Source organism: Amblyomma americanum, chromosome 7 (genome assembly GCF_052857255.1).
Source record: "Amblyomma americanum isolate KBUSLIRL-KWMA chromosome 7, ASM5285725v1, whole genome shotgun sequence".
NCBI lineage: Eukaryota > Metazoa > Arthropoda > Arachnida > Ixodida > Ixodidae > Amblyomma > Amblyomma americanum.
Genome location: NC_135503.1, coordinates 61637402 through 61652447, shown reverse-complemented (window position 1 = coordinate 61652447; position 15046 = coordinate 61637402). Strand labels below are relative to the sequence as shown.

At 43.7% G+C, this 15046-nt stretch overlaps 1 protein-coding gene across 1 annotated transcript; it reads left to right on the top strand.

The window, feature by feature from the left end:
• The first annotated feature begins 636 nt into the window (after nucleotides 1-636).
• LOC144097730 (uncharacterized) lies at nucleotides 637-14098 on the top strand. Its single transcript, XM_077630369.1, has 5 exons — nucleotides 637-730; nucleotides 6155-6306; nucleotides 7886-7965; nucleotides 12229-12306; nucleotides 13965-14098. Exons 1-5 carry the CDS (start codon nucleotides 653-655, stop codon nucleotides 14096-14098), a joined length of 522 nt encoding a protein of 173 aa, XP_077486495.1. The 5' UTR covers nucleotides 637-652.
• Nucleotides 14099-15046: the final 948 nt, after the last annotated feature.

The following is a 15046-nucleotide window of genomic DNA, read 5'->3' as shown; positions in this document are numbered from 1 at the left end:
CGAAAATGTATAACTTAACGGGAACGGGAATAACGGGAACGTGCCCGGTTGTGTAAATGACAGACTGTGGAATTTGATTATGGCGTCCATCAGAAGGGCAACTAAAATCTGCCTGACCGACAGATCATCTTTACGGGCATCAAATTCTTCGTAACGCAGAGCATTGGCGTCTGCCTGTCATTGTACTTTATTGAAGGCAGCAGTTTCTCGTATTTAAGGCTGTGTTTGCTGCTTATGAACTTTGCGATGCAGTAGCTCTGATAATAAAATATGTCGTCCTTTATATAGAGGGTAATTTCAAACAATGCATAAGCAAAGCGACTTCAAGAAAACAAATGAAACCGCTCCATCGCGCTACGTCACAGCTAGCGTTTGAAAATGACAGTGACGCTTGGAGATGTAAGGTCGTCGATCTGTTGGGGAGGCAGTGACACTAATCGACATACTGCAAAGAATTCCCTTGCGTCTTTGGCATGCTCTGCCTTCGGCGGTGATGATTCAACATACGTCTCTGTAGATCCTATATACGGTGGAAAAGCTCAGATGGCGACACCTACCCTCCGCTAAAGCTTTATCGATAAATACCGGAGACAATACGCCGTGGCGAGGAATTTATACCGTGTACCGCGTACTGTGCCTCCGAGGCAGGAATATGAGCATTAAGGCTCTTCTTTTTGTTCTTAGAGTCTCACACTGCGCTTATGCTCTCAACCTGACAGACCTGCTTATGGTGAGTTCATTAACTCTTCTGCAAAGCCAGAGTATGTGAAACCAAGAACTGCTTGGGAAATGTGAATATTATACCCATTTAGTGACACGATATGTTTACTGAAAAAGTTTACCCTTTCTTTTCGTGACGAGTAGGCTTAAGAATGAGATGCACTGCAGCAAATGCACAGGCACTCCGGAAGGACTCATTTATGATGTCAGCCGTACGAGGCTGTTGGCATGTCTTTTAGCTTCTTAACGTGCCCGCGCCTTCACCCATTTCTGTTCTCCAAGCTGGCCAGCTTGCATGTTCTCCCTGGATGCTCTCGCGGCTTGATGAGCTACTGCCATAAGCCGCTTCTCTTGGCTAGACAGCGTAATCTGGTTCACTCGCAGCATTTGGTGCTCTACATGCCGGCGCGTTCAGCCGCTTTCCTTTTCCGGGCTCGGCAGGGTCTTCTGTCACAGCGTGCTCAGCGTCTCCCGCCGCGCTTTCGCTGACTGACGCTCAAAAGCGGTCTCCCGCTTTTGTTCGGCCTCCGTGGCCGCCGTGTCATCTTCGTGTGTGGCTACACAAAGCTGCCGTTGGTTACATCCGGCTCTATTGCATGCTCACGGTGGCGGTGCTACTGGCGCCGAACATATGTAAGCGCGGAAGGGACAGAAGAAAGACTACGACGATTTACACGCTAGTAACTTCTATAGTATATCAACTCAATTTCAACTCACTGTCAGCCGCCGCGGTGGCTAAGTGGTTATGGCGCTTGGCTGGTGACCCTAAAGACGCGAGTTCTATATCTGTCCTACAACGTGGCTTTGAAGAAGAGAAATGAACTATTCTTTAAAGAGCCCCAAGACTGGGAAATTTTTCCTTTAAGTACACTAACACACTAATGTTCGTGTTACTCTAAAGGAGATTGTATGTCGTTGCAAGTTGTGTTGCATAGAGTTTAAGGGTAGCTATTATTTGTGTTTTGAAGCTCTATGGAAGTACTGCGCTATCTCCTACACTGAATCCTCCGTGAAGTAAATAGTATAACGTCGTGCACATCTATCAAATGGAAACTCGACAGATCATTTCAGTCAAACGGATTTAAATCCCAGTTGTAGCCGCCATGGTGGCTGAGTGGTTATGGCGCTCGGCTGCCGGCCCGGCGTCCCTCTACGGCGTCCCTCATAGCCTGAGTCGCCTTCGGACGTTAAACCCCCACAAACCATAAACCAAACCAATCAACTCACTGTATTATTCAACTTGTAGAGTAGTGTAGTGCAGTTTAGTGTAGTGTGTTAATCATGTGCCATTGTATGAGGTTAACAACAACAACGACCTCAATTTCAACACATAGCGTGAGGCGCTGTGTCGATGGCTGTTTGGCTTGACATGGGGAAGCGAATCCGTTCTGCTTATGCTGGCGCTGGTTCTGGAAGCACTTGAGGCTGTGTTATATTCACATTTTTCGCCCTGGATAGTATTCGGTCGGAAAACTTTTTCCTCGTCTTTCCTCAGCAGGTTTTGTGCATTTAAGCGTTCTTGCGTCTTGCGAATAGAGCACAACTTATCGATAAGTTTGTATATGTTTCTTTTGCGCAAAAATACCAGCAATTTGTGTCTATCTTTTAGTTTAGTCACTTTATCATTTTGTTTGAACAAAACAGTTAAACGCCTACCATAGTATGCAAGCAACTCTTGGGTCTTTCTTTTGACGGTTGGGTAACAAATGAGTCCTAAAAAAATCATAGAATTTGATCTCAGAGGGAGAGAAGAAAGAAATGTAAGGAAGGTCTTTCTTTCTCTGGGCAATGTTGTAACGTGGGGCCAAAACACCGTGCACGAGAGACGAACACAGTACTTTGCACTGAAATTAACTCCTTATTGGACTGACTTGAGCCCGTAAAGAACTGAAGTATTCATGGCGACGATAGCAACAAGCTTGCTCGGTAGACGTCGAAAACACAATCACCGCTGGTGTCAGCCGCGTTCAATTTAAACCTGCAGAACAAATTTTGACACATAGCAAGAATCACCTACTACAATCTCGAATGACGTTGAAGAACACTTGCGCGCAGCTGCTAGTCATTCCAGATAAATCTGGTCGCATGTCGCGTCACAAACAATGTGATGAAGCCGCATACTGGCCTTTTTGAGCGTAAACAAATAAACATGGCATGCCTTCACGCCAATCCATATTTTCAACAATACTTGATACAATTGTGAGCTTTTAATGTTTTTTTCAGTAGAGAGAAAGAAACAGAAGGACGGAAAGGGCAGCGAGGTTAACCAGGCGATGCCCTGTGGGCTACCCTACACGTGGGAGGGGGATATGGGGAAAAAAGGAAATAAAGAGCGGCAACGAAACGAGTTAATCACAATGTGGTTTAATGTGGTTTAACAATGTGATTTAACCACATGCCACTGCGCTCGTAGGTGGCTGTTTCAAAAGCAGCCGCCGATGAGGTTTGAGACACCATGGTTGTTCTTCTCTTTTTCAGTAGAAAACAATTAGGCACTGTTCCTGAAAAACAAAATCACTGAAGCAAATTTTTTTCTCACTTTCTAGTCGGAGAAAAAACATCCCCGTGCAGAGCCTGTGCTTAGAGTACCGCAGCTCAAATTTCGCACAAATACTCACAAAAGAACAGAGGCTTCATGTATATAGTCAGGCAGTTATATTGCGCAGTTTCTTTAAACCAGCAGGCGGCTAGATTGTACTTTCGTCCCTAGTGCAATGCATTCAAAATAGGAAAACATTTTCTCGGTGATAAAGCCTTCTAGCAGTGCTAATGTTAAATAAACGATGTCATTACGTATTCCAATATTTCTGCCACAAGTTTTCTTTGGAGTGACAAACCCGCAGGAAGAATTTAGTTCAAAATGCGTAATCGCTTTTACGTTCCAAACTGTTTTACAGGGCTGTGGATTAAGAATGAAAACAAGATGTATTACTTTACGCTTTTCGCACGTCTTCTGAAAAAAGTTAATAAGCGTTCAAGCCTATTCGTACGGTGGGTAGTAAACCGTGTTCTGGCTAGCCTCCGCATTCAGTATAGTTTCGGAGGAGTAATACTTGCTAAAGAAGAATGACCTGCCGCAAACGTCGTCTATAGTAAAGCTCATGGGGATTTTGTGCATAAAACGGCTCCCTGCACGGGTCCAGCTCTCAAAGGAATCCTGCGTAGAGATTCGGGCGCTGCAAACTGCGCCATAGTAACACAGCATCTAAAGTAGCTGGGCGGGAATGGCGTCGTTCAACCGGTCTCAGAAGTAGAATCTCGTAGAGTTACGACTGCGCAATGACACGCACATTATGGCTGAAAGGACGACAGTGAAAAAAATTGCGGAGGTATGACGCGATGGCGTTAATAGTTTAATGCCCATATATGCGGAACCTGTCATTCTCTACTTCAGTGGTTAAACGATGCCACACTGCCCTGCGGTAGCAGGTCTGGCTACCTGTGGGGCTTGTGCGATCCAGTTTCTCTTCTCAAGCAACCTATGGCGACCAATCATTATTTTAACTGCAACCTGCCACGATGGTCTGTCTGCTCACAATTCTGGTGGGCAGGTTGTGATGACGCCACAAGGTTACGTGACCTAGGGGGACCGCCTTCTCCGACCACTCCGGCTGCGAAGCTTCAAACGGTGGCCAACGCCGACTCCGGGCAATGTTTTTTCTACATAGAGGTACTAATGCTCTCGCGTTCAAAATTCCGGACTTTTATGGTCTCTTTTATGGAATATTATGATGGAAGCCTTAGATGATGCAGCAGTGCAACGTTCCATTTTTTTTTCAACAAGATAGCTTTAAGGCTTTCATTCTGCAGAAAATCCGGCGTCTTCGGGGTCGTAGTCATCGGCGCCGTGAGTAAAAGAACAGGTCAGCCAACAGCCAACTGTGTCTTGTGACCTTGTGGCAATATGGCAACCTGCCCACCGGGCTGTAAGCAATTGTCCACCATGGCAGGTGACAGCTAAATTAACGACTGGGCAGAAAACGTAGCTCGGGAAGAGCAACTAGCCAGTTTAGCTCTCTTTAATCGCTTCTACTATTCATTTCCGTTAAGTATCTATGTCACAAAACACTCACCGTTTTCAGCTCGTCACAAAAACAGCCCAAATGTGTCATCCCTTTGCCCAAAATCACAAACATTTGAGCAGTCTTTCTTCATCCGAACAGCAAAATATTGGAACCGCTTTCCCAATGCCGCTGTAATAATAGAAGACGCGCTTGCATTCTAAGATAAGCCTAAATCTTTGGACGCCTTTTAGGTTTTCATGTGCCTTTCCCCTCTAACGTTGATATATTGCACTTTGTTTTACTATGTGGGTTTATTGTTCTCTAATACGTTATTGAATTCTTACCCACCATTCAGCGCTTCTTCCTCACTTTTATTCTTGCTTTGTTTTTCTTTTGTATTCGAAAGCATATGAGCGTTTTGCATTTTCATTTTGCGAGCAGTTTGTCTGTTTAATTTGTATTTTGAACCTTAATGTTGACATTGTACAGAACATATTCCTGTTTTGTTTACATTTCTGTACAACCACCCCTCACGTAATGACCCTTTTTTGGGTCTTTGAGGTACTAAAATAAATAAATAGATAAGCCTCAGTCTCAGAAGCCTCACCGGTGGCTGTGTTTGAAACAGCTACCTGCCTTGGCAGTGGCGCATCGATTAACCGCTGCACCACTGCGCCAGTAGTGGTATGATGACCTCCAGTCAATTATGAATGTAGAAAATGATCAATACCGCTCATATGAGTATGTAGGCAGATCCTAGGCGACTAAGAAGGAGTACTTGCGTGGGAAGTATCTCTAATGCAATCGCATTGTACTACTAAAGGTGGGTTAAGTGTCAGGTGATGGTGAAAGATAGAACAGTATCTGTGAGTGAAAAATGATACGGAAAGACGGCCCCAGCCGGCTGAACGGAGCGATTAGCATTATAGCGTCATACACTTAAGGCAGAGCTTAAGTGTACGCTCAAGTTTTTTCTCCTCGTTTTTTTTTTGCACTTGTTGTGCAACTAAATAACCAGGACGCGGAATCAAGGGTACCCCAAAAATTGTTGCTTGAGACAGTTTTGGTCAAATGACATCACTTGAGCCTTGAGAGACTTGACATCACTTGAGAGACTTGAGCCGCATAACGGAGCCATCACGACAACATTAGAGACAAAAGGGCATTGAAAAGCTAAGCGAAGGTTTCTTTTCTTGAAGGTTGCTGCTTGACATGTACTTTGAATGCTCCGCTGCATAGAGCATTCAAAGGACATTCGTTGCACTACAAGTGAACGCTGTGGCCGAAGGACGTTTCGACGGGGGTTGTACATCACTCAAGCAAGTTGTGTTAACTTAAATCCTATTTATTCGTTATGTTAACTCCTTGCTACAAATTGGTTTTTGAGGTCAAGCGTCCCATCATCAGCCAATAAAAGCTTTATATTACAGGCCCTCAACACTACTGAACCAGTATGGCTCAAGAAAAGCAGCTGCAATCACTTTCCTTACGAACCACAGCACATCTGCGTCTATTCCAGCAGAGTATATTTGAATACCACTGATTATTCATTTAATCAAACTTACTACTACGGCCCGATTCGGTGAGTGTTTCAAATTGTTCCTGCCATTACCCCACCGAAATAAAAACAGGACTTTCCTACACTTGCAAGTACTGGTATCACATTTAAGGACGGCTCATTTTCTGTCGAGCCAGTCCGGCTCCGCCTGGACGCCTTTAAGAACACATGCTCTTTTGAGTGCAATGTGGGGATGAGATAACCGATGATATGTCTGGCAAAAGAATGTAGATGTAGTAAGCAGGACCGCAGAGCCAGGTAGCCAGATACAAAAAAATAATTTCGTGGGTTTAGTGTAACCTCAGCAAACGCAGGACATGGCTATTACGGGATATCAATGTGAAGTTGCTCGCTCTTTGCAGTAGACGTAGTACGATATCTTATGATTATTTTTGCTATGACATGTTCTGTGCGTACCTTTCCTGTACCTTTCTATGCGTGCCTTTGTGTACCTTTCTGTGTGTATCTGTGTGTTTTTCCCATAACAATTTGAATATTTATTTTTTCGTGCTGTTTTTGTGGGCTTTCCCTCCACTCTCTTATGCCCCCAATCTTCGAATCAATGCCCTTCCGTCAGATTTTCGACTTGTCGATGCCGCTGTGCCACAGCAAACCCTCCGAATATCTTAATGTCCATGATCTCGTTCAGAACCTAACGCCCTCTTACCCGTGTTGAGTACTCAACTTCGGGCTCTCAGCGTTGCAGGGTCGCCATTCAAAAGTGCCCTGATAATCATTTATGAATGAAGCGCCACAGCCCATACCCTTGCACTCTAGCAAAACAGTGAACGGACAGCAGCGCTATCGCATAACACTTGCACGTAGAGGTTAGCCTACACTGACAGTGTCGCTCCATCATTAGACGCTTTCGTGTCAGTTGTCTCTTACTTTGAAGATACCAAACGTTTTTTGATGAGCGATCGTTTAAGCAAGCCCCTTAGCTGCCGTTCATTTAGTGCCACTTACCCTCAGTCAATTTGAGCAATTGACACTAATCGATTGGCAAGAGCGCGAACTTCTCAAGGACACTATCCCCAGCATTCTCTTCGTCGGTCCTTGGCATGTTTGGGCTCTTCCCCAATTAAAATTATTCGCTAGATATAAAGTATCCCTTCAACTAAAGGGGACTGTCGGGTTGTATATAATACACAAGCCAGGAATATTTACATACATGCAGAGAGCGAAAAAAGGTTGCGCCTGGAGAGCCTCACCAAATCAGTTCTAAAAACCAGCATGTAACCAATAGCAACACATGAAGTAAGCCTGCTGTGTACTATCAGCGGCATGTCACCAGTTTCTCTACTGCTGAGCCAATAAGTAGGCACTGATCTATGCGTTTCACATTTACTGCATTTACTGCATTTGAGGCACTTATTGATAACGTCACTGGTGCCTCTCCTAGGTGTACTGATTTTCGGAAAATTTCGATTCAATTAACAATTACACTTTCCAGCTGCCGCTTACTAAGAAATTATACTTACAATTCTGAAAAAAGCTGCAGTCACTGCGGAATTTTCGTTCTATGAAGCTGCTTCCTAAATCACTTCATATTATTATGTTTTCATATAAACCTACTAACGCAAATGTCGGAATGTGATTGCAGGAACTCATCCCATTTCTATGGAAGGTTTTATGAGTTGGGCAAGAGCTCGGGTCCAGTGATGACTGTGAGCCTGGAACAAGGTAATCAGTTCGTTATAAATGTATTCCACCGAAAAAAATGCTGCGTTTCCAACGAGAAAAAATCAACAGCTGTATAGACTTTCTTCTCCTTGCTATAGGCGTTTTTATTTTTGAATATGTTTGCGCGTTTACCATACGCATTAAAATAAATCTAGATAGCCATGATTATCGTGTAGGTTGTGGCGTCAGGTATGTTGAGAATTGTGGCTATCGTAACTGCTTAGAACTGAAGGATAAATAGGGAACTGCAGCTCGATACAATTTTATTAACACTAGCAGAGACATCTCAGTGTGGGCATATCAACCTTTATTTTTCTATTATATTAGGAAAAAGTGTTCGGAACCAAGGACAGTAATATGCTGTGAAGTTTGAATTGACTTCATTCGAATGGCTTCTCAATGAGGGCTCAAAGAAATCCACTCGTCAAGGGCAATGTCTGAAAAGATGATGTATTGCATAAAAGAATGAAGTTAAAATCAAAAGAAAAATTGGTGAAGGCGTTAAATTAAGAGCACATATACATTTTCCATTTCATAAAGGAAGGGACTGTCTTCTCGACCTGAAGTGATATGACCCTCAAGGCAGCCACTCAGTTTGTGAATCTGATGTGGAGCAAATATAAGAAATTCGACTATAACATGCCACACCGTGAGTTGAAAAAAAGTCTAATGAGAGGAAAGATGGAAAGATCGGCCAGCGGAAACTTGACTCTGGCTTGCTACTCTACTCAAGAGAAAGGAGAAAACAGAGAAAGGAAGACCTAGAATGGAAATTGAAATTGATGGTGACATAATACAGTGCGAGGGTATAACGCTACGCTCAGCGCTGTTCTAAGGCGCACTTTATTTACTGATAAAAAATCATCGAAAACTACTTATTAAGCACTGGTAAAGGCATTGTTGTGTTGACACAATCCAACCTTCCGTATAGACGGAGTTCAGTAAGTCGAGAGAATTTTTTACAACAAAAATATGCAAAGCATGAAATTTAATTAAACTACAAGACGAAAAAAATAGGTTTTCAGCCGGTGACAGTCAAGAGTATTGAAAAGTTAGCGCAAGACGTGAGTCGCTCCAGGGCCTTTGACGCAGGAGCGGCTGCTCTACCTCTTCACCAAGTTATACGTTTTAGTTGCAGCCGTAGCATATTCCATCATTGTTCCCAGGTTCAATCTCAAGCGATTTTGAGCATACTATGAGACGGCCCTAGAGGGGTCGAAAGGCTTGCGCCACGACCGCCTCAAAGCGAATTGAAACCGCCTTCGACATGGGATCGTACCGGACGCATCGGACGGTCTTCTTTATTGTTTCCGCGGATTGTCCATGTCAATGGGCCACTGGGCGTCCTCGGCTGCCGTGCACATTGAAGCGCACGAGCCCTGGGCCGGTCATCCCGTGCTCGGACGCATCATAGGAGTCTTGTTCACGTGGCCGCCGCCGTCTTGCGGGAACCTGCTCGAGGAGAGATGCACGTCTGATCTCGGTCACCACCAGAGCTCGCCTGTTGTTGTTGTTGTTGTTGTTGTTGTTGTTGTTGTTGTTGTTGTTGTTGTTGTTGTTGTTGTTGTTGTTGTTGTTGTTGTTGTTGTTGTTGTTGTTGTTGTTGTTGTTGTTGTTGTTGTTGTTGTTGTTGTTGTTGTTGTTGTTGTTGTTGTTGTTGTTGTTGTTGTTGTTGTTGTTGTTGTTGTTGTTGTTGTTGTTGTTGTTTTCGTTGTTGTTGTTGTTGTTGTTGTTGTTTTCGTTGTTGTTGTTTTCGTTGTTGTTGTTGTTTTCGTTGTTGTTGTTTTCGTTGTTGTTGTTGTTTTCGTTGTTGTTTTCGTTGTTGTTGTTGTTTTCGTTGTTGTCGTTGTTGTTCTTGTCCTCTGTTGGAGTGGCACATACCCAGTCTCTGGACCACCAGCCGAGCATCGTCTCCTTTCCCATTGTTCCGACAACCTCTCGTTTCCTGTCGTCCAAATGGCGCCCTTAACGCGCCCTCTCCCGTTTCTAACCACCTTTTTGCATTCTTCGGGCTCTACCTTCGAACCTCCGTGCTGCATTCAAGGATCAACGACCCACGGATGGCTTCACTCATTATAGCTTCAACCGCTGTCAGGGATCAGGGCTACGTGTCTCATAGGCTTGCCTGCCTTTGTCACCCACGAAGAGTCTTTCGTCCGCGACAAAAGGAAACACCATCGGGTCGCTTCCAGCCGCTTCAAAAGTAATGAGGAGTTGTGTAACTAATAGGCTGGATGTCACCGTAAAAAAAAAAGGGGGGGGGGGGGTTGGGGGGGGGGAGGGAGAAGCGGCGGCAGCGATCAAGTGTGCCTCCCAAGAACACACTTCTGGGTTATCGCGCTACTGTTCCTTATGTCTGCCAGGACAATTCCCTGAGTCCAATAATTATTTTCACTAAAAACGCGGTTGCAGTTGCCAATCAGGAACTGTCCGTTGTTGCACGTATTCCAGCTTTCGTACCTTCTCATCCCTGCTGCTATTCAACGTCTTTTTCCACGGGTATTCCACAACGAGCACTCTCGCGACAGCACGGACGCACTCCAAATCTTTTCGACATCGATTCACACGAACTGAAACGATAGCGCCACAGGCTCGTCGCAAATACAATGCGTGTTTTTCGGAGATAGAACATCCTGCGCGTTCCAATCGCACTTGTGCATTCTCTGAAATTGCACTAGTGCATAGGTGTATGCCCCTTTTCATGTGACATTCAGATACCCTGTTTAAGTTTCAGTTGTCGCAATATGGTCGCTATGAAAACTTCTCTTCTGTGAAGACATCGCCGACAAAAAGAAGGCTTATTAAACTAACTCAGAATTATTTTAAGGAAACTCTGAAACCTTTCAGCAACTAAAATTGAAGAATTGATGAAGAAATAATAAATAATATATGATTATGCGATCTGCTAACCTGATTTCCTTTATACAGCCTTCCACCATGTGGCATTCCCGTAAACATTTTTCTCTTGCGTTAGCATCAGATGCCCCGCTGTTAAGAAAATGTGGCTGGCGTCCGGCGGCGTTGTGTTGTTTGCACGTTCCAACTAATTCAGTTTTCAGGTGGCAAACTGGGGAGAGGGAAATACCCCGTTCACATGTTGAAAAGAGGAGGGAGAGAAAAGGAAGGTGGCTGCCAGAACAAGAACCCCCAAAAAATTATTTGTAAAATTTACAACGACTACAAATGACAATGACTACGACTGAGTCAGCAAAGAGCACAGCAATGCGTAAAAAATACACGACAAGTCTGTGGGAAAATATGGAGAAGATAAGAAGTAGAAAAGAATTTAAAAGGAAGTACACCTCACACAAACATGTTGCCATAGAATAATGATAATTAAGAACCCTCGTTGTTGCTAGGCCAGGAGGCAATAAACACCGCTAGAAAATCATAAAATCAATCTAACACTTAATTATGTCATCACTTTTTATCCAAATTATAGACTGTGTGGGCTGTACACTATTCGCATAAGACCGTGTACCAAACTGTTCCCTCCCATATAGCACCCTGTAACCGCGAATCGCTAGTGGACATTACTTAAATTCCATTACTTAATATAGAGAAGTCTTGTTATGATCGCCCATGTGCTTCATATAAAAAGAGACATAAAAACCATCTCGCTATGTTCGCGCACTTGGACAAGATCACTAAATATTTCTACTCAGAGTGCATGAACAGAACTACAGCAACTGAAGCGCAGAGAAATTCCAGAACCTCGCTTGTCGAGGCATGGAGGAAAACTCTGCTAATAAGTACCTTCTCTCTGCTGAAGAGGTTCCTCATGATCCAGAGAAATGGGTGAACTGACAAAAAACTTGATCTGTCTTCGGCCGCTCAATATTTTATTTCGTCGTTGATTGCCGGGCACGGCACTGTCCCCATTGATAATGTGATAAAAGTTACTGGAAGGCAGGAAGAAAAGTTACTGGAAGGCATTAAGGGCTGACACTGCTCTCTGTCGCCCACAAACTATTCCATCTGCGGGCAGGGATTGACTATCGGCAATGGGAGTCGAACCGACCACCTATCGCAGATGAGGCGAACGCTCTATCTCGGAGGCTGCACGTGCAATGGCGGCAGCGGCGACGCACAAAAGCAAGACCACAGCAGTTGGCTTAGTTATATTAAGTGACACGATTTATTACTACCGGCAGCAGCTGCCGGATAATTAGTGTGGTTTGTGGGGCGGAACGTCCTGGAGCTGCAAATAGAAGTGCTACAACGATTGATTAGTTGTCTATTCACCACACTGAACTTTTTCAGGTGGCGAAGGAATTAACTACACTCTCCGTTACATAAATGCTAGTGAACACTGTGGTGTTCTGACATATCAAGATGAATGTAAGTGCTGAACTACAGCGGCATGTCTGTTTCTTCTCGAGTAACCATTGCTTGACGTGCATCATAAGCGAAATTAGCGCTATATTAAGCGTAGCGCTATATAAAATTATAATTATAAAATATATAATTGTGGCTGAAAATGCCCGAGAATTCAAGCGGCGTTGTGCTGAAAAATACTTTATAACTGCAGGCGTGAAGAGTTTATAGCTTTGCAGTTTCATTTCAAATCCACTACCACTCGTTATCAGCCTTAATGCTCCGGCTGCATGGCATGAATAATTGGGTATTACTGTTTAAACGATAATACACATGCAATAAACGCGTTCTGTTTGATTTATTTTATTTTCCCAACGTTATTACTGTATATAACCAATTCTACCAGTGGTATGAGCCTGTATACACAGGCTAAAGTTCGCATAAATGTCACATCAGTTAGCGTAGATGGCAGACTGGGTGCCATGTTCAGGCAAAAAAAAAATTGTTAATATCATTTGTTAAATTATAACCACCGCCTAGAACACTGAGAACGATGACTTCTATCAGACACCAATGTCACTGCGTGAGATGGTAGTCTTGTGAGCTCAAAATGAGACGATAGAGCCGGCTCACGCCTCTTAGCACGTGCTGGGATGACCGTACAAAACTACTTTGAAAACCCATGTTTTCGTTTTTGTTTGTTTTGTTTACTTGAATTCCTAAAGGCTGAGCCACCCGCTTTTAGCGCCACCCGGTGACAGCGGATCACTTCACAGCGATAGGTACAAGTACAGAATTGCTCGCCATGAAAAAGAAGTAAAACTTTTTCACCACCTGCTTGAAGGGGAGTATAATTGCAATGGCTTCAATATGCCCCGCCTAACTATCGGTGTGCATGCGGAGGCTAAATGATCCGAGGACATTTAATGGAGGAACAAGCGGAAACAGTAATGATGCAGAATCAACGGACTTTTATTCTGACCTGTTAAATTAGAAGTGTCCCCTAACAGATACAATATGAAAAAACGGAAATCATGCACCACGACTTCGGAGGTGCGATCGAAGCAAACTCAGCCACTTGTGTTAGGAGCCTACAGCACTATATGCTAATTCCTCTTAGTATCTCTAGAGAAAAAAAATTAACTGCGTAGTGCCGTCACAATTACCAAGTCGCTAATCTTAATGTTGGTTCAACAGCGCAAACACACACAGACCGAGAAAGAGACGAGACATACAAACCAGCGCTGGTTTGTGTGTGTCTCGTCTCTTTCTTGTTCTGTGTGTGTTTGCGCTCTTGAACCACCATTATGCATCAACACAAACTAGTTCGATCTGCAGTTCTTCTACAGTTCAAAAATCTTAATTCTTCGATTTGCATGTAAAGCTATTCTGGGCGCAGATAGCCTTCGCCGCCTATAAGTGCCCTCAAGCCTGTCAATACTCCCTCGCATCACGCAGAGTGCCAAGTCGCTTTTGCCACGTTTCTATAGTTTTAAATGCGTTGGATGAGCGCAGCTCAAAAGCTAAATGAACCGCGAGTAACCTGTCTCAGCATGAGTTTTATCGCATTTTTAAATAAATCCCTGATGGAGTCAACATGGATTGCGAACCACGCATACAATGTTGTCATTAACGCTTGTTTTACGTTAGGTGTGCCCTCTCTCCTCTTTTTTTCCCTCCAGACGGCGTAGAATGTGGTCTGCACGTTTGGAACGACTCTGTCAGAAAACAGCTGCAGGGATGCGAGACCGCGTTCAAGACAATCTGCAACGGAACTGCGTACGACCTTTTCTTTGAGAACTGCACCGCGAGCTGACGGAACTCTGTGGAAGACGTCGACATGTAGGTCTGGTGGCACCTTTAAAGGTTTGTCACGCCTCAGCGCACTCTAAACGCAGCTGTTTTTCGCACCTTTGCATCCAGATTAATGTACCATTGGCGGATAATAAATGATGCCAGTTGTGGAACTTGGTACAGCAGTGTTAGGCTTTCAGAATTAGAAATGAACAGCAGGACATTTCCGATTTTGTTGAACTTCTTATTTTCATCTCTTGAATATAGCCCTGGGATAATATATTATGGTACTCTGGGATAATGCTCGCATCAAGAGAACCTCATCGACCTTGCGGTCGTTCACACTTCCCAAGTAAAAGTAATACATAGTTTCTAGTTGTGACAAGGTACGTGGCATTCTTTTCAGGGCGCCTTTAATTAGACGCTGAATTCTTGCCATCTCTAAAACGAACAATTCGACAAATTGCTTTCATTGAATGTAAATTCAACTAGCTACAACAATTTTCTGAACTGAACTATAGAAGCACAATGCAAGCTCTTTCCTTTCGTAAGGCCCACCTTGAATTGCTCAGACAAGAATGAGAGGGCCCTTTTCAAAGCATTGGTTTCTATGATCACTTAACAAGATGTAAGCGTACTTATTATCTTTCAAAATACTTTTCGTACAACTCGACTGTTTTCCATCGTTACGTCCTTTTGAACGAGTGCCTATTTCTGAATCATATTTATGAAAGTTCTTTTTTGATTTTAACAAGACAAATACACAATAATTTAGGATGAGTGGAGTAAGTGTGGCTTTCAGCTATAATTAACCTTCATGTAGCGTTTCAGTTGTTGACCTTTGAGGATTTATATAAGTAAGAAAATGCCAAGCATTACTGATCCCCATATTTCCAATTTCCACAACGAAGTTCGGAATGTTTCTCGACGTTCTGTTGCAACGGCGTAGGTAGCACGATTCACAAGGCTA

What these genes read in the sequence shown, in the direction of transcription:
- LOC144097730 (XM_077630369.1), top strand. Translation starts at nt 653, where the DNA reads ATGAGCATTAAGGCTCTTCTTTTTGTTCTTAGAGTCTCACACTGCGCT. An exon ending in GACTGTGAGCCTGGAACAAG is followed by an intron (nt 7,966 to 12,228) that starts GTAATCAGTTCG and finishes GAACTTTTTCAG; the next exon opens with GTGGCGAAGGAATTAACTAC. An exon ending in TCTGACATATCAAGATGAAT is followed by an intron (nt 12,307 to 13,964) that starts GTAAGTGCTGAA and finishes TTTTCCCTCCAG; the next exon opens with ACGGCGTAGAATGTGGTCTG.